Here is an 18469-nt window from a genome sequence, read left to right on the forward strand (position 1 = left end):
AGTGGAAATTCTAGTCTGCACAAGAGGCCAGAGAAGGTGAGCATGAGTGAAGATGGCCCTAGCCCTGTTTCTCACCCCTTTATAAGGCCTGACCCAAGTGCTGGGAAGGGAGTTTTTCCTTTTATCTGACAAATATTTAATAGATGCCTACAATTTGTCTGGTACTGTGCTTGGAATAAAAGGTGGACATGGGGCCAGGTTCAGTGGGTCACGCCTGTAATCCCAGCACTTTGGGAGGCCGAGGTGAGCGGATCACCCAAGGTCAGGAGTTCAAGACCATCCTGGCCAACATGGTGAAACCCTGTTTCTACTAACAATACAAAAATTAGCCGAGTGTGATGGCGTGCACCTGTAATCCCAGCTTCTTGGGAGGCTGAGGCAGGAGAATTGCTTGAATCTGGGAAACAGATTGCAGTGAGCTGAGATTGCGCTGTTGCACTGTAGCCTGAACAACAAGAGCAAAACTCTGTCTTAAAACAAACAAACACTGTGGACATGATGTGGACCCTGCGTTCCAGGAGCATGCATTCTACTCCACTAAGGACTGGGATGCTGGCATGGAACAGGAGGTGGAAGGGAAGGAGCTGGCCACGACCCTAGACTTGCCTACTGGACTCAGGCACGTGCCTTGGCCCCTTTGGCCTGCTTTCTGGCGTGTAAAATGGGAGTGTCATGGCAGACTCATCTCCTGCTTGTGATTAGGATTCAAGGAGGCTGAGATGTGCTTATGAATATGGGTGGCCCGCTCTACCCTCCTTCCAGGAGGTCTAGAAGGGTAAACATATCTGGTTCAATAATGGGCAGACATATACGATAGTTGCTAGTTGAAGCGTTGGTCCAAACATGTTGCAAGAAACCCATACCCCTGGGGAGCTGGCCTGGCCTGGACCCCAGGGAGCCACGCTGTCTCACTTGGCGCCTCCAGTCGAGGCTCCAAGTGGCCGAGCCGTCTCTTTGGCCTTCTTCCCAAGGCCTGGCCTCTCTCGCCACTCTTTGAGGGTGGAGCTTCAAGGCCTGCTCTAGTCCACCGTGCTGGGTGCACTCAGGGAGGAGAGAGTCCTCTCCATAAACAGGTGCCAGGAAAACCAGGGTGCCCCAGAAACTGGCCAGAGGCTAGTGTTTCCAGGAGACAGAAATGGTGAGTTGACTCCCAAGGGACTCAGAGCTGACACCCTGGCTGCTTTGTGCCCCTAAAGCCTACCCTGGGCCACTGGCACCTTCCCAGTGCCCCAGACCCATAGCAACCCCTAAATAGCTTTCCATCGTAGCTGCTCATCGGCATGCTCTGAGAGCTGGTCAAAAGTGCAGCCTTGCAAGCCCCACCACGGGGTATTCTGGCTCAGTAAATATCAAATAGAACCCCACAGAGCAGCAATGCCCACCCATTTGAATGCAGGGACTTTTTGCTTATCTGTGGTGGTGGATATCACAAAAGTTAGGCATGGACCTTTTTAGCTCATCAGCTATTGTTAGTGTTAGTTTATTTTATGTGGGGACCCAGGACAACTCTTCTTCTTCCAATGTGGCCCAGGGAGGCCAAAAGGTTGGACACCCCTGCTACAGAGTCTCCCAGGAGATTCTGATACACAGCCACGTGGAGGACCACTGGGTCAGATGTTCTAGTGAAAGAACACTTGGAATATTCTGGTAGGACCATGACAAAATGTCATGCAGCCTCAATATTCTCTTTTCCAGAGTCCCCTCTAGGGTTACCCAAGGTAGTGGTTTCCAGACTTTTTTGATCATGCATCTCTGTCAGTAAAGAAATTCTGATCATGTCCCTCCCCATGTGTATGCATGGTCTCATGAGTTAATATGTATATTATAAGATGCACCAACAAATAGAAAATTTAAGAAGATAGAAAAAAATTAATACATATACAACTCTTATTATCCTCTATTATAGTATTTTCTTCCAATATCAAATAGATTGCCTAGCATTGCCCTGCAGTGTGCACACCCACTGAGAGTCATTGGTTTGGGAGAGGGTAAATCAAGATACTGGGGAGAACCTCATGGCTGAGCGATGGTCCAGGGTGACTGCTTTGTGGCTAGAAAGAGTAACCCTGCCTGACATATGCAGTCTGTCTGGAAATTTCTTTTTTTCTCTCCCCTGCTGTTCAAAGGAAAAGCTAAAGAAGAACCTGGGACTGGGTGCAGTGGCTCATGCCTATAATCCCAGCACTTTGGGAGTCTAAGGGGAAGGGATCACGTGAAGCCAGGAGTTCTAAACCAGCTCGAGCCACAGAGTGAGACCCTTTTCCTTTATAATAGTAATAATAGGCCAGGCATGGTGTCTCACGCCTGTAATCCCAGCACTTTGGGAGGCCAAGGTGGGCGAATAGCCTGAGGTCAGCAGTTCGAGACCAGCCTGGCCAACGTGGTGAAACCCTGTCTCCACTAGAAAAAAAAAAAAAGAAAAAATACAAAATTAACTGGGCGTGGTGGTGCATGACTGTAATCCCAGCTACTCTGGAGGCTGAAGTAGGAGAATTGCTTGAAACTGGGAGGCCAAGAGTGCAGTGAGCCAAGATCGGGCCATTGCTCTTCAGCCTGGGTGACAGAGTGAAACTCCGTCTCCATAAATAAATAAATAAAAGAGGTACCTGGGTGTATGTCTACCCAAAGGCCTCCCAGGGTAAAATGCCTTGCCACCACCTGGTGTGGTACAGGGAATCTGTCTATACTCCTAAGTGGCTGAGACTTTGGAAGGCTGACCCCAGCTGAGTTCACAATGTATATAAACTAGAACCTTGTTCATTTTTAATGTCTGTGGAAGGTGGGGGTGGGGGTAGAGCATTCCTTTCTAGTGCCCACGTACCTCCCTAAATTTCCTAATTGCAACACCAGAAGATCCAGGAATCCAGAGTCACCAGAATGTTGCTGGTGTTCGCGTCATCAAGGCAGAGTCTTGTTGTTGAAGGATGCTGAGGGTGGCCTGGAAAATCACCACCTGCCCACAGCACCACCTACCTGTTGGGAAGGAGGCTCGTTCCCCGGATCCGATGTGCCCTTCTCAGACTAGGGTGGGATAGTTATTGCAAACGTCATCCCTCTGTGCTTTCCCCGCCATTTTGACTGGCCGCCTTTCTGTTACTTACTTGTTCGTTGTGTAGAGTGCAATACAGTTGATTAGCTAATATTCATTCACAAAAGACAAGGACCTATTTTTCAGGACACACCTAAGCCACCTTATTTTGCTCCCTGGGCTGGCAAATGCTGAAGCATCTATGAACTCATTTGCCCATTGTGCTCTCAGAAAGAAGTGCTAATTCTCTCATTTCCAAATTCTGGGAGAGGGCTCTTTACTATAAGCCCAGTGGGGCACTGGCACCCCTTAGCTCTTGAGCTCACACCACCCTCTTCCATGTTGGAAAGCTGTTCTTCTTCTTCTTTCCCTTCCATGTTTGTTTTCCCTTAAAGATCTCTGATGGGATAAGTAGGAGGGGGCCCAGCACATTTTATCCAAACTCTTACAGGTACAGGCTGCCTTCAACTCTTGAAGATTTTGAGAACTTTTAGAATGTAACCCTGATCTGGCCTCCCTCCAGGATTATATTTTAGGAAAGTTTAAATTAAACACATTTAGGCCCTCCCAAAGAGGCAAGTTGCTAGGAGCCGGAGAACCTTCTGTAGTCTTAGCCCTTGTCCCTGGGCTTCCACCATCAAGCAAACGAAGTAAAAAATGGTCCATCTGTCTGCCTTGGAGAGAGAGAACTGAGCCAAATGTGAAGGAGGAACTTTGGGGCTATAAACTGGGTAAGCAATGCTTTAGGAATAAGGACAGAGTTCAGGAGACCCTCGGCTCAGCTGGAGTTCTCTATTCTTTTCGGTTCCCAGTTCAGAGGCAGCTCTCTTCCCCTAGGGATAACTGGCCTTAACTCTCCAGGGGATGCACCTGGGCAGAGCTCTTGATTCATTTATAAAGGAGAAGCATTTCTTAACATGCTAAACCCCAGTTCTTTCTGAAAGGACCTTCCGATAGGCAATGTAGGAAACAAAAGCTTTTCCTCAACCCTCTTGGGGTCCCTGCCTGGGTCTGAAAGTTAGACAAAGGCAGATTAACAGGAGAAAAAGCATGCAAGTTTATTTCATACGTTTTATGTGACGCAGGAGAATTCATTAAGAAAGGAAGACCCAAAGAAATAGTCAAACTTGTGTATTTTTATGCTATGTTTGATGCAAAGTGGACAGGCATGGGGGAAGTAGGATTGAACGAAGGGGGTCTAATGGTATTAAACTGGGGGAAAGTTAGCAAGGCCTGTTTGTATAGATTCTTGTGTCACTGTGTCTTCAGAAATAAGGACATTTCTTTCCTCCACCTCTTGTATGAGGGTCTTGTGATCCACTTCAGGAGAAGGTCAGAAAATCCTTCCTGGGTTTTATGACCTGTTTCAGGGGAGAAGGGCAGGAAGTCAGAGAGATCTTCCTGCTTCTGTGGTTTCCTCAAATTCCTTCATCTTAAAAGACTTAATATATCAAGGTGCCATATTTTGGATTATGTTCTGAACCCCATCAGCAACCAAAAACTAAAAATGTTCCAAATTCAAGTAAAATTGATTTTTAAAAAGTGAAGTTATAAGCCACTGAAGGACAGGGATAGCTTCTTTAAAAATAGTAATAACATGTATTGACCATTTACCATATGTCAGATACCATTTATTCCGAGGATTTACCCCATATTATTTCTCTAATCCTTATGACAGCCCTGTCAGGTAGATGCTGTTACTCTTATAATCCTCTTTTTCCAGATGAGGAAACTGACAGACAAGAGGTTAAATAATTTGCCCACAGTCATAGTGCTAGTAATTGGCAACATCAGGATCTGAACCCAGGCCCAGCCAGATACACTTCCTGTGCCCTGCTGCCTTTGACTACAACTCCTTCTTTCCCACTATATTCACTCATGTGCCATAAGCAGATGCTCAATAAATATTTGTTGGATAGTTAAATGATTGCAATAAATGGAACCATTTAAATAAACAAATGGTTATGGATGAAAATGAGCATAAACACAGTCTGTAAGAGTAAACTGCTATTGCTATTTATGGATTTTCATCTGAATAGGAACACAAATAATACTTTGTCTAAGGAGAAGTTAGAATAAGGTGAAGGGTAGAGAATCCCTTCATGTGTCCATCCAGAAGGGTAAGTGGCCCAAAACTATTAAAAATGGTTATTCTTTACAGATCATTCCATACTAAGTAAAATGTGGGATGGGGGAACAGGAAAAGGACATTAGGGGGAAATCCACATAAGTTCTAAACTTTAGTTACTGGTAATATACTGCGTTGGCTTCTTAGTTTTGACAAATGTGCGTGGTTATGTAATATGTTAACGTTAGGGGAAACTGAGTGAAGATACATGGGAACTCTCTGTACTACCTTTGCTACTTTTGTGTAAATCTAAAGTTATTCCAAAATTAAAAGTTTATTTTAAAAAACCATAACACCATAACATGGCATCAGAATAAGCTGATGGCAAGGTCTGCTTGTAGGCATAGAAGTCTGTGTCATGAAAACTCAGACCACCCGGAGTAAGGGTCACCAATTCAGACTCTTGCAAGGGGCAAGCAAGTAACACAGTTGAGTAGTACAAGCCGGGAGGGGGCTGGAGGTCACAGGTTTCCTCTAAAGGGACAGCCCTTGCCCGGCTGTAGCTAACGATTGCCAAACAAGAATTTGAGCCCAGTGTTGCCCGATTACTTCATCAAAAGAAGCCAGAAACCTGAACACTTTGACTGGAAATGCTATTTTTTAAAGATGACTCCAATAACAAAAATTGCTCCATTTGCTTATGACCTGTTTCAGGGGAGAAGGGCAGCAAGTCAGAGAGATCTTCCTGCTTCTGTGGTTTCCTAAAATTCCTTCAGCTTAAAATACTTGGTATATCAAGGTGCCATATTTTGGAGTATATTCTGAACCCCATCAGCAACCAAAAACTAAAAATGTTACAAATTCAGTAGTACAAGCAGGGTTGGGGCTCCCGCCTTCTCCCCTGAAACAGGCCTAAGCAAAAGCTGCCTGCAGGTCAGTTACCATCCATTCTCACCACTTTGTAACCTCTGGGCCAGAGGGCTTTAAAAACTCCTGGAAATACAAAACCTTGGAAATGTTCTCTCGTGGGGAGCATATTAATGTTGCCTAGTGAAGTGACTTCCATAGGGGTAGGTGTTGAGGTGGGAGTTGATCTGAGCTCAGCTTAAGAGAACCACATAGCGAAGGCCCATGATTCCATCTCTCTGCTCATCAGCCTCTCCTGACAGCCAAGGCTGTGGTCCACACACCCACCCACATGGCTAGGTGGAGTCCCTCCGTCCTGGTGGCTCCTGCATCCCTCTTCCTGGCTTTAGATCCTGTGGGGGCCCAAAGGTGAGGTTGTTTGTTTCATTGATAACATTGCATTCGAATGGCCCTTGCAGACACAGGACTCACAATAAGCTCTTGCTCTTGGACAGAGTTAAACCTTCTTTAAGAAACTCCCCCATGAACTGCTAACGCCACCCTGTTTTTCTACACCTTTAATTCCATGGGATTTGAAGGGAAGTTCCTCCTAGTCTGGCCCCTTTACAAGAAGTGACCTGAGCTAAGAAAAATCATTACAATTATGCTCCACTTTCCCAATGTGGATAAGACAGTAGCTTTGTTTGTACCCTGAATATGAGTCATCTCTGCTAATATAGTTAGTTTTAAATCAAGAAGTAGCTCAACAGTAAAGAGTAGTTATTTCCAAACCTGTCTATTTTTCAGGATCCATGGGGAGTTCCTTTAAAAGTCCACATCCAGCCAGGTGCAGTGGCTTGCACCTGTAATCCCAACACTTTGGGAGACTGAGGCAGGAGTATCACTTGAGGGTAGGAGTTTGAGACCAGCCTGGGCAACAACATAAGACCCCATCTCTACAAAAGGGATAAAATAAAATAATTAACCAGGCACAATGGTGCACACCTCTAGTCCTAGCTACTCTGGAGTCTGAAGCAGGAGGATTACTTGAGCCTAGGAGTTCAAGGCTGCAGTGAGCTAGAATCGTGCCACTGTACACCAGCATGGGCGACAGAGGGAGATTCTGTCTCTTAAAAAAAAGTTGACTTCCTAGGACCCAATCTCCAGAGGTATGGATTCAGGGAGTTGACACTGGGGCCCACAAAACTGTATGCATGTATTTGAAGAGCTCTGTAAGGAATTTTAATAGTCAGTCATGTTTGGGAACCACCAGTATGGAGCATTTGGGCCCCACCTATGCACTTTACACGTGGGTGGCACAAAGAATGTTTGTCTTTTTCATGTAGACTATATACAACAGAGAACCTCCACGCAGCGCTTTTTATGAGAATCAGTTTTTCATTTCCTGCAGCCGTCACTATCACCAGGGTTAAGGGGCAACATGAGGGCTGATGGCACAGTCCAGAAAGGAGTCTGAAGGTCAGAACTGCAGGTCAGATACCCCACTTCCAGCCTGGGACTTGCTACTTAGTGCCTGTCTTAGTATCCTGGGCAACTCATTTTCCCTTCCTTCTCATGGTAACACTGGAAATACTAACGTTGAAAGTCCTGAGTAGAGAAAGGGATAGAGGAAACTGCTAGCCAGGCGATAGGAAACTTAACAAACCTGGTGGGGGTGGAGTATCCCAGGTGGCAGTCACTTGCATGGAAATCTATCCATCAGACAGACGTGATAATCTATATGGGGAAATTCATGAACTCATTCATTCAGTTCATGTTTTCTGAGCATCCCCTATGCATCAAATGTAGGAACCCAACAGTAAACAAGATCACAATGGCCCTGAAGCATTATATGTTGTAGTGAAGGAGACCAACCGGGAAAAAACTATCAATACACTAAGAGCTACAACAAAGGCACCATGGGAGAGCAGGAAATGTTGCCTGTTTGTTCCCCATGCGGCCCTCATGACTGTTATTTGGTTGTCATTTACAGATTAGCGAAATCAACACTGGTCCTCATTCCTTTATTGGGTGTTCATGAGATCCTCTTCTCTTTCATCACTGATGATCAAGTTGAAGGATTTGCGAAACTTGTGCGACTTTTCATTCAGTTGACACTGAGCTCCTTTCATGTAAGTAGGAATCTGAACTATGATGCCTTGACTTTGGAGAAAGCAAAATGCATGTGGCCCAAACAGGCTCAGAATTGAGGAGGCTGTGGATGAAAATAGAATCCTAGCATCAGCAGCCTTTATCAGTGAGGGCTCTTGGCATTAGAAGGGCAGGCAGATGGGGAAGTATTGCGTTGATCCTGCCAGCGTGACTCAGGGACTAAGAAGGGGAAAATGGTTTCTTTCCTGGGTGGTAATAGTTAGTGTGACTCATGATCATATTAACTATGAGTGTCAGTGTGAAGCCTTTTATTAAGTGCCTATTTTTGCTGGGTTCTCTGCAGAGCATTGTGCAAAGTGAACATTGTCTGTGCTTCAGGTAACATGTACACAGAATGCAACACAAATTGGGTAGGGACTAATAAGTTCAGACCAGGAGGCTACTGACCCTTGACAGATATATGGGAGCTGAAACTAGGAACAAGAGGCCAGCTGTGGTTGTGACCTGGAAATATTCTGGTCATCTATTGCTTAAATTATTATCTATTTCTTAGTGTCTTAAGATGGCAGTCATATTTTAAATTATTTTTCATGACTCCAGGAGTTAGGAATCTAGGTAGGACCTAATAGGGATGGCTACCCTCCACTTCTGTCACACCTGCTGGGGCTGGAACTTCCAAGATGTCTTCTTCACTCACATAACTGGTGCCTAAGTTGGATAGCTCCAATAGTGGGGCTAGTTTTATTTGGGTCAAATTTCCGAGGCCTCATTTCTTAGTGTCCATGACATTCCTTAAGCGTTCCATGTGTTTTCTCCTTGTGGTCTCTCCCTAGGGTAGGGCAGTTCAGGGCTCCCAAGAGTATAAAAGCAGGAGCTGCCAGGCCTTTTAAATGCCTATGCCTGGGACTGGTACAGCGATGTTTCTGCTGCATTCTGTTGTTTAAAGCAAGTCACAGACCCAGCCTAGATTGAAGGGGGGTGGGAGTGCTGCACAAAGGCGTGAATGCTGGGAGGTGTGGCTCATTAGTGAAGGCCACTAATGCAACAGATGACCAGTAACACCACAGACACAGCTAAGATCTTCATTGAGTAGTTATCTTAAAATGAATGATTTTTCAATGTTGATGTGGGGGCAGGACTTCTGGGATGAAGAAGAGAGGATCTGGCAAATCTTCTCCCCAAAAAGCAATGATAAAATTGGACAATTATCAATAACAACCATTTTGGGACTCTAGAAGTTAACTTAAAAAAAAAAGAAAAAAATGAGAAGGATTCATTCAAGACAAATTACTGCAACTCAGTAATGGCAGTGGGAGTCTATGCTACTTTTGTCTGGGACCGCTTTTCTTCTCTAATTCCTGCTCTATCAGTGAGGAAGTTCTAGTGAAAACTAGCAGCTTCGCTAAGGAGGGAGACTGAGTTGACTTGGATCAAAGAGCAGACGAAGCTCTCATCCTTGGGCATTGCTGGAAACAGTAGCAGTCTTGGTGACAAAGGAACTGGGAAGGACAGTGTTACAGCCTGAAGTTATCATTCTATCTGGGTGGAAAAACATACTGATGGGCTAGCCAGAAATCTAACAAGAATGAGAGGAATGAGACAACCACAGTGGGCTTTGACAAGCCCCCACGTATTTCTCAGGTTGACCGGAAAGTTGTGTGCATGCATAAGTTTGCATACACACTCAAGAATGACCAGAAATGACATTCACACATTTCTGGCTAAGCATGAGTTTCTGCACACATATAGAGGAAACATGAGGGGGTCTGGTGGAAAGTAAAAGCTAGGGAGGCTTTAAACTGAACTTTGAATGTGTCCCCAAGTAACACACGGATCCATTGGCAAAGGGCATGGAAGCCTTATGGGCTTGAAGTGTTTGTTAACAACTTCTGAACAATCACTGGTTGATTATTAAGCTATGGTAAACAGCAGCAGAAGACCAGACTTAAAAATAAAAGACACAATTTTTTAAATGACCATAGACATCACTGGCTATATAACCACAGCAGAGACAGATTCCACAGAACTAATCATCCAGACGATTTTCTAAGCAAACAACTATCACCACTCCAGGGATGGGGACTGGGGAATCAGAATTCTGAGTTCTTATAATATATTATCTAAAACTTCCAGTTTTGTACAGAAAATATGAGATCTGCAAAGAAACAGAAAAGTATGACCCATACTCAAGACAAAAAAAAAAAAAAAAGCAGTTGTTAGAAACTCTCTGGGTGGAGCAGGGGATGTCCAGATGTTGGACTTATCAGACAAAAACTTCAAAAAGCTATTATAAACATGTTCAAAGAATTAAAGAAAAAGATGTTGAAATAATTAAAGAAATTCAATTATCTCAATTCATTAGAGAACAATTATAAAATAAGAACCAAATGGAAATTCTGGAGTTGAAAAGTACAATAACTGAAATGAAAACTTTACTAGGAAGGCTTAGATTTAAGATGGGAGAAGAAATAATCCATGAACTTGAAGATAGGTCAAAGAGATTATCCAGTCTGAGAAACAGAAAGAAAATAGAATGAAGAAAAATAATAGAGCCTCAGAGATCTATGGAATGCCATCAAGCATATCAATGTGCATATACGAGACTCCTATATTTCTGCTCTATCAGTGAGGAAGGAAAGCTAAGATAGAAACGGTAGAATACATTTTTGGATAAATAATGGTTGAAAACTTCCTAAATTTGAAAAAAAATGTTAATCTACACATCCAGGAAGCTCAATGAACTCCAAAAAACATAAAACAAAGAGATTCATGCCTAGAAACATTACAGTCAAACTGTTGAAAGCCAGAAATAAAGAGAAAACATTAAAGCAACAGGAGAAAAATGATTCATTACCTATAGGGACCAATGATACAATTAACAGCTGACTACTCATGAGAACAATGGAGGCCAGGAGGCAGTAATATAAAATATTCAGAATGCTGAAAGAAAAAAAATTGTCAATCAAGAATTCTAAATCCTGCAAAAGTATGTTTCAAGATAAAGGTGAAATAAAGACATTTTCATATAAACAAAGACTAAGAGAATTCATTACTGGTAAACACTCCTTTCAAGAAGTATCAAAAGAAGTCCTTTGGGCTGGAAGAAAATGACAACAGACAGCAACTCAAATCCACACGAAGAAATAAAAAACAGTGGAAAAGGCAGATGCATAGGTAAATCTGAAAGGCTATATATAGATTTTTTTCCCTTAACTGATTTTAAAAAATACAAGATTATATAAAATAATAACTATAAGTTGTATTATTGGCTTTATAACATATAAAGATCTATGACAAGAATATCACAATAGAAGACAGAGTAAATAGAGGTATGCAGGAGAACATTTCTATATTTTACCAGAATTAACTTAGTATTAATATGAAATAGATGGTGTTAAGATGCATGTTGTAATCCCTGGAATAAACACTAAGAAAATAACTTTAAAAATGTAGTTAAAAATGCTAGCAAAGGAATTAAAATGGTACACTGGAAAATATCTGTTTAACAAGAAACACTTTCAGCCTCATAGGAGTCGCATAGTATCCCTATGAAGGAGAAATTATTATACGTATTTTAAAGGTGAAAGAACTGAGGCTCAGAGGACTTGCATATGCTAACACATATCAGAGATGAGGTTTTCATTCAGAGGTTAAGCCCCTGCCTGTAGTCACTATGCCATAGTGCCTCTCAGGTTCCTTGTGAGGATTAGAACCAGGAGATACCAAGTTCCCTATACTGATCTTAAAGCCACTGCCACCATACAGGATCAAGTGCTGAGATTTTGAACACAGAGCAAAGAAAACGTGCGCACCAAGTGCATGCTCCCCAGAGGCCAAGGAGCCAGAGAGCCTGCAGTGTGGTATGAGCAGTTGGACAATACTTTGTTTCCCTCCTGTTGGAGTTGAATTCTTCGTGGCTTTGAACTAAGACAGAGGTTCCATAAGCAATTTTTTTTCATTATGAAAACATGTTTAATTTATTTCAATCTTTTAGGGAATTTCAAAAGATGAGGTTTAGTAATTTGAGGTTTTTGTGGTCCTTGGCCTTAATCTTCTTTAAAAGTAATCCTAAATTAAAGGAAAAAACCCTGCAGCTGTTACGTAGTAATATTTGGTGGCCTTTTTTTCTCCTGAGGGCATGGTCGGACAATGTGAGCCCTTGATCACCTGATCTCACTCACCCAAGGCCAGGTAAAGACGAGACATTCATGTGGAGCTATGTGAGGCACATTTCTGAGGAAGAATCCTAGCCTATCAGACTTTCTGCCATGGGAGAGTGTTGTGGTCATCTAATTCTGTGTAATAAACCACACCAAAACTTCTTGGTTTAAAGCAGTAACCATTTTCTTATTTTTAATGATTCAGTAGACTAGGGCTCAGCATGGATAGTTCTTTTGATACGTGTAATTTTTGGCTGGGGCTGCAAACATCTGAAGGCCCAATTAGGCTGGCACATCCAAGATGGTTCATTCACATAACTAGACATTGATGCTGTTAGACAGGACCTCAGCTAAGACTACGTAGCTTAGGAGGCCTCAGTTCTCCATGTGGCCTCTCCATGTATCTTGGATATCTCACAGCATGGTGGCTGGACTCTCAGAGCGTCCCAAGAGCAAATGTTCTAAGAGGCAGGAAGCAGAAACCTACCCCTCTCTTAAGACATAGGCATAGAAGTCCCAAAATGTCACTTTTATGACATTGTATCGGTAAAAGGAGTCACAAGGTCATCCTAGAATCAGGGGGAGAGAAAACTAGGTCCACCATTTGATGTGAAGAGCAGCCTGGGCCTACAGAAAGAAGCGGAAACATTGGGGCCATCTCTGGAGACCAGCTACCAGCATGGAATATTCATTCCTGAAGCCAGCTAGAGCTCTGCTCATCACCCTGCACTGCTGAGGAACATGAGGAATCGAAGTGACTGCAGGATGTTTTGCACCAGGACTGAGCCAGAAAGCACACTTAGAGGGCTTGTGTGTGGGCAGAGGCCTCCCACCTTCTGAATACTTCTGCTTTGTTTCCCTGCATCCTACCAGGCAGAGGGAAGAGCATGGGTGGGCAGATGTTGGAGGAACGACATTTGGTGTATCATTTTAGAGACTCCACCATGGGAATTGGCAAGAATAGGCATCAGCCCTAAGGGTTTCCTTTCCTTGCTGCTTTGGAGGGTCCTTTACTCTTCCAAAGGCTTGCTGCTTAGAGAGCTCCCCCAGCCTCCGTTTATCAGTGGAGCTTTGGAGAGACTGCCAAACAGAGGTGGCATATAAATTCCGAACCATGTGTTCTGTGGGACCCACTCCCTTCACACTTGCTTAAACTAGAATGAGAACCAGACCCTAGGATGTTCCTAAAACTGTGAAACAAGAACCCGAGGAAGTGAAAAGACACATTTGTCATGTGGAATCCTATTTTTGCCAACTTGTTTGTGAGAATTCTGGCACACTGAAAGCCAGCTCCTCCGATATCATGGGCCCCAAGGCAAATATTATCTGCCCCACCAACAACATAGGGCAGCTGTGAACCTCTGGTCAGACTGCAGGTCTGAAAATGATCAGCTGGTAACACTATGCCCCTGTGATGGAAGTTACAGCCATGGAATATCCAGGTGCATAAAAGAAGGGAAATTCCACATTCATGGGCAGAATCCAAGCATTTGGTTGATGTCGTGATTGCCAGTGTGGAGATCCTGGTCTGGCTCCAGAAGGGACATGCTGAACAAGGCTTACATAAGGAAGAGCAGAAAAGCCCTTCCCAGGGCCACATTTCATTATTATCAAGAGATATAATAGGAGTCAGCCTACCATTGGGACCTTCAGCCTTTAGTTGGAAATGAGTTCTGGCATTTTATAAGAGTCTTTCTATAAACATGCAAGTTCTTGGGCCCTGTGCACATATCCAGCTCTAGTATATCACATGCACTGCCCAAATTCCACAGACCCTCACATCAATTAGGGAAAGCCAGGACATGTAGGTGATCACAGTGACTGTCTGACAAATCAGGGTATGTAGGAGTCTGAGAAAAACAATGGAAACAAACGTTAACTGGAGCATCTTTGATTCCAGCCCATTTGGGCTGAGTATCGTGGCGATGGTCATCCTGGAACATGGGAACCACATAACTGATAGCCCTGCCAGAAGCTCAGGGAGTAGGGAGGGTCAGGTGCCAAAAGGAAAAAATGCAAGTCAGGCAAAAAAAAAAAAAAATTAGCCAGTGCCCACTATGAGCAAATAGAGATGCAAGAGTGGCCTTGCCCAATATTTGTATAATTGAATGAATGATACAGGGTCTTGGAAATTTAATCATCATTGACCCATGTGCACCTGTGAACACTAAGCAAACACCTAGGCTGATATGGGGGGCTGGATGTCAAAGTAAAAACAGATGCCATGGAAATCCACGTTAACGTCACCAGTATGACTAATTCGAGTTAGTGTAAGCAATGCAGTTTCACGCCTTTCCTAGGGATGCCTAGGACCTGTATAGGCCTTTGGATGTTGCCAGTAACTCTCAGACATATCTTCTCCAGAGTCAGATTTTATTCCATGTCCTCCTTTTGTTTCAGGGATTCCTGGTGGCCTTGCAATATGGTTTTGCCAATGGAGAGGTATGATTTTCACGTTGCAATTCTAGCTTCACATGAGGCTGAGGCTGGAGACCTACCACCTCTGGAGGTTTCTGTGGATGTGATGGTGCTATGGGGGAATGTGCAGTGACCAGCACGTGTGGGGACAAATTTGTCTTGTGAGCTTCCAGTACAGACAGCAGGAGGTAGTTTAGACAAATGGAAAAGAGGTGTTGGGGTGGGTATGAAAGAGTTCAGAACCCAGCACTGGCCCTGCTGGAGATGCAAGCAGTATTCAAGTGTGACAGAGGAAACAAGCTTGAACCTCGGAGTCCAAAAATCTGGATTCATGCCTTGGCTCCCCACTTAAGAGCTCCGTGAGTTAGCTGGGTCGCTGCACTTGGTTCAGCCTCACTCACTTTCCTCGTCAGTAATGTGGGAGCAGCAATCATCCTCCCACACGCTGAGCTGGGAGCTATGATTACCTTTTTAAAAAATTATTATTATTTTTTTGAGACAGAGTCTTGCTCTGTTGCCCAGGCTGGAATGCAGTGGCATGATACCAGCTCACTGCAACCTCCACCTGCCAGGTTCAAGCGATTCTCATGCCTCAGCCTCCCGAGTAGCTGGGATTACAGATGCCCAATACCACACTCAGCTAATTTTTATATTTTTAGTGGAGATGGGGTTTCGCCATGTTAGCCAGTCTGATCTCAAACTCCTGACCTCAAGTGATCCACCCTATTCAGCCTTCCAAAGTACTGGAATTATAGGCATGAGCCATGGAGCCCAGCCTATTATTACTTTCAGCTATTCATATTATTTCATAGCCCAACCAGCTCTCTGCTTCTCTGGGAAAAGGTTTGAAAGTGGGAAGGGCAGAGGCCAGAACAGGTGTCTTCTCCTGTCTTGAGGAGTTGGTAGAGTTTCCAGCCCCCTTTCAACTTCCTCTCCAACTACTACAAGTGTAAATATTTATTTCTGTCTCCTCTCCTACTAGAATGTAAGCTTCTTGACAGCAAAACCATCTTCTGTTTTGCTCACTGCTGCTTCTGTATCTTCACGCAGGGGGCTCCTTACCCATCAACCAGGTATCAGCTCACATGCCACCCTGGCAGAGTCCTTTCCTGAACACCGTATCTTATGTTTTTGTGTCTTTACCACATTGTCCTGCTTAATGCTCTAATAGTATGATTACCACCTGATATGTTTATGTATCTTTGTTTCTCCTTGTCTCCCCTAGGTAAAAGGTAAATTTTCCAAGGGTAGCACAGAATAGCTACCCAATTAATATTTGCTAAATGGATACATGGCTAAATGACTCCAAGACAGTAACCTCTCCCTTGTCTTCACCCGGCAGGTGAAGGCTGAGCTGCGGAAATACTGGATCCGCTTTTTGCTGGCCCGCCACTCAGGCTGCAGAGCCTGTGTCCTGGGCAAGAACTTCCGGCTCCTGGGAAAATGTCCCAAGAAGCTCTCGGAGGGAGATGGCACTGAGAAACTTCGGCAGCTGCAGCCCTCACTTAACAGGGGGCGGCTCATACACCTAGCCATGCGAGGTCTGGGGGAGCTGGGCACCCGGCCCCAACAGGACCATGCACGCTGGCGCCAGGGCAGCAGCCTCTCCGAGTACAGCGAGGGGGATGTCACCCTGGCCAACACCATGGAGGAGATTCTGGAAGAGAGTGAGATCTAGAGTGGAGTACCACCACCCTGGCTCTGCTTCCAGAGACTCTTGAGGGGGGCCAGGAAGAGGAAGCAAAGTAGGACACATGTTTCTGGGCACGGAATTATTCTTGTTCCATTCACCATGCCACTTTGATATGAAGGCTATCACAAGGTTCTTCAAGCTCTGTTTGAAAGAGGCAGTGTCCTGCTCACAGCTTCTGCCTGCTCTTCTCATCTTAATAGCCCCCACCAGTGTGCTTTCCAGAATGTCCATCAGACCCTAGCACTTGAATCTAAATTCAAGCAAACAAAGCCCCATTGTGAAGAGAGGCCTCCTGTGACATAGAAGCCAGCCAGCATCTCTTCCTTTATCCCTCATGGTGCATGGTTTCCATCTGAGGTTAGGTTTAGGGTGCATGAGAACCTCCTAGGAAGCTTTTAAAATGCAGACTCCTAGACGTGTGGCTAAGATTCCGACAGTGAGTCTGAGACCATGGCCAGCAAAGGGAACTGTTTAAGCATCTCAGGTAATTCAGCTGCAAGCCCACCCTTGGGCAAGGTGGGAGGGAGCTAGAAGCCCCCTTGATGTGGCCATGGCAGGATGCAGCTGGAGACGTTCTGCTCTCCCAGCTCAGCTGGAGTGTGCCTGCCCTTCCTTGGCCAGCGTGTAACCCCATGTCACCCACCAGAGTGCCGCTCCTCTCCTGCTTCTCTGCTCTTCCTCTCTTACCGAGTCTTGCCTCTCTCTCTCTTCGCCTCAATTCTCTGTCCCTGGGCAGCAGGGGTCTGCATGATCCTCCCTGTGAGGATTGGCCCCAGCTCCTGGGGACCCTTTCTGAGGTTGGCTTCTACCAGCCTGATTTATGCTACTCTTCTCTTGGGCCAACAAATGCCCCCCACCATTTTTGGTTTGCTATTGATGGCATTGATGATCACAACTTTTATCCCAGAAGGTTGACCTATGACTCTCCATGGTCAGAGTCTCTGCTGATCAGAATTCTATTGTCTAGTGGGAATAAATACTGAAAGCAGGAGGGCCAGGTAAAGCAATAAGACTCTGGCTGGATCTGGACGTGCCCAGGGTGGCACTGAGAGACCCAGGACTTCACATCAACCAGCCATGGGACCTTTCCTGCCTACTGTGACCCATGGAGGCTGAGAAGGGCTCAGTCAATTGGGGTCAGGCTCAATGACTGAAAGTATAAGGCAAGAGACTGTAAGAAGATCAACAGAGGGACATCTGTTGGAAACAGTGTGTTAACGCACAGGACTGTCAGTTTCATGGCATGTAAAAGGCATGTGTACGTGGGTGGGGTATGTTGCTGTAGGACTAAATAGCACCTGATCTTTGGGGAAGTTGATATGATGCTTCTCAAGTAGGGCTGCCGTATTTAGCAAACAAAAACATGATACTCAATTACATTTGAATTTCAGATAAACAAATCATCTTCTTGTATAAGTATATCCCATGGGGCATATTTTCTCTGAGATTGGAATTTAATTATGCATCTTGTCTTTTACTGGCAACTCTGTTTTCAAGGATACTCTGTAGCAGGGCTGAGACTAGGGCGATATAATCAAGGCATTCATCTCTAAAAAACTCAAAATAAATCATATTTTAATGCAATATTCTAAAAAAAAAAAAAACAAATTAACAAACTACAGCCCACGAGCCATCTATAGAAATGAAATTTAATTGGAACCAGGGGCAGCATAAGGGTGAGGCCAGAGAGGAAGTGCAGGCTCTGGTTCTGACTATAAAATGTTGTTGATCAGCTGGGAGCGTTGGCTCACGCCTGTAATCCCAGCACTTCGGAAGACCGAGGCGGACAGATCACCTGAGGTCAGGAGTTCGAGACCAGCCTGGCCAACATGGTGAAACCCCATCTCTACTAAAAAAAAAAAAAAAATACAAAAATTAGCTGGTCGTGGTCGTGGGCACATGTAGTCCCAGCTACTTGGAAGGCTGAGGCAGGATAATTACTTGAAACCAGGAGGCGGAGGTTGCAGTGAGCTGAGATCGCACAACTGCAATCCAGCCTGGGAGACAGAGCAAGACTCCATCTCAAAAAACAAAACAAAACAAAACAGTTGTTTATCAGGGACTTTTAATGTGAATTTTTATTTCTAAACAATTGCATCAAAATATTATTTATATTGACTATGGGGAATTTTGAGGTCCCCTTA

At 44.5% G+C, this 18469-nt stretch overlaps 1 protein-coding gene across 1 annotated transcript in view; it reads left to right on the plus strand.

The window, feature by feature from the left end:
- Positions 1 to 17933, plus strand: part of GLP2R (glucagon like peptide 2 receptor) — a 55847-nt gene extending 37914 nt beyond the window's left edge. Inside the window, exons 11-13 of the mRNA XM_054255847.2 lie at positions 7936 to 8074; positions 14615 to 14656; positions 15975 to 17933. Of these exons, the coding sequence (XP_054111822.2) occupies positions 7936 to 8074; positions 14615 to 14656; positions 15975 to 16310 (517 nt within the window). The 3' untranslated portion in view covers positions 16311 to 17933. The remainder of the gene's footprint in view (positions 1 to 7935; positions 8075 to 14614; positions 14657 to 15974) is intronic.
- The last annotated feature ends 536 nt before the right edge of the window (positions 17934 to 18469 follow it).

This window comes from Callithrix jacchus, chromosome 5 (genome assembly GCF_049354715.1).
Source record: "Callithrix jacchus isolate 240 chromosome 5, calJac240_pri, whole genome shotgun sequence".
In the NCBI taxonomy this organism is placed as follows: Eukaryota; Metazoa; Chordata; class Mammalia; order Primates; family Cebidae; genus Callithrix; species Callithrix jacchus.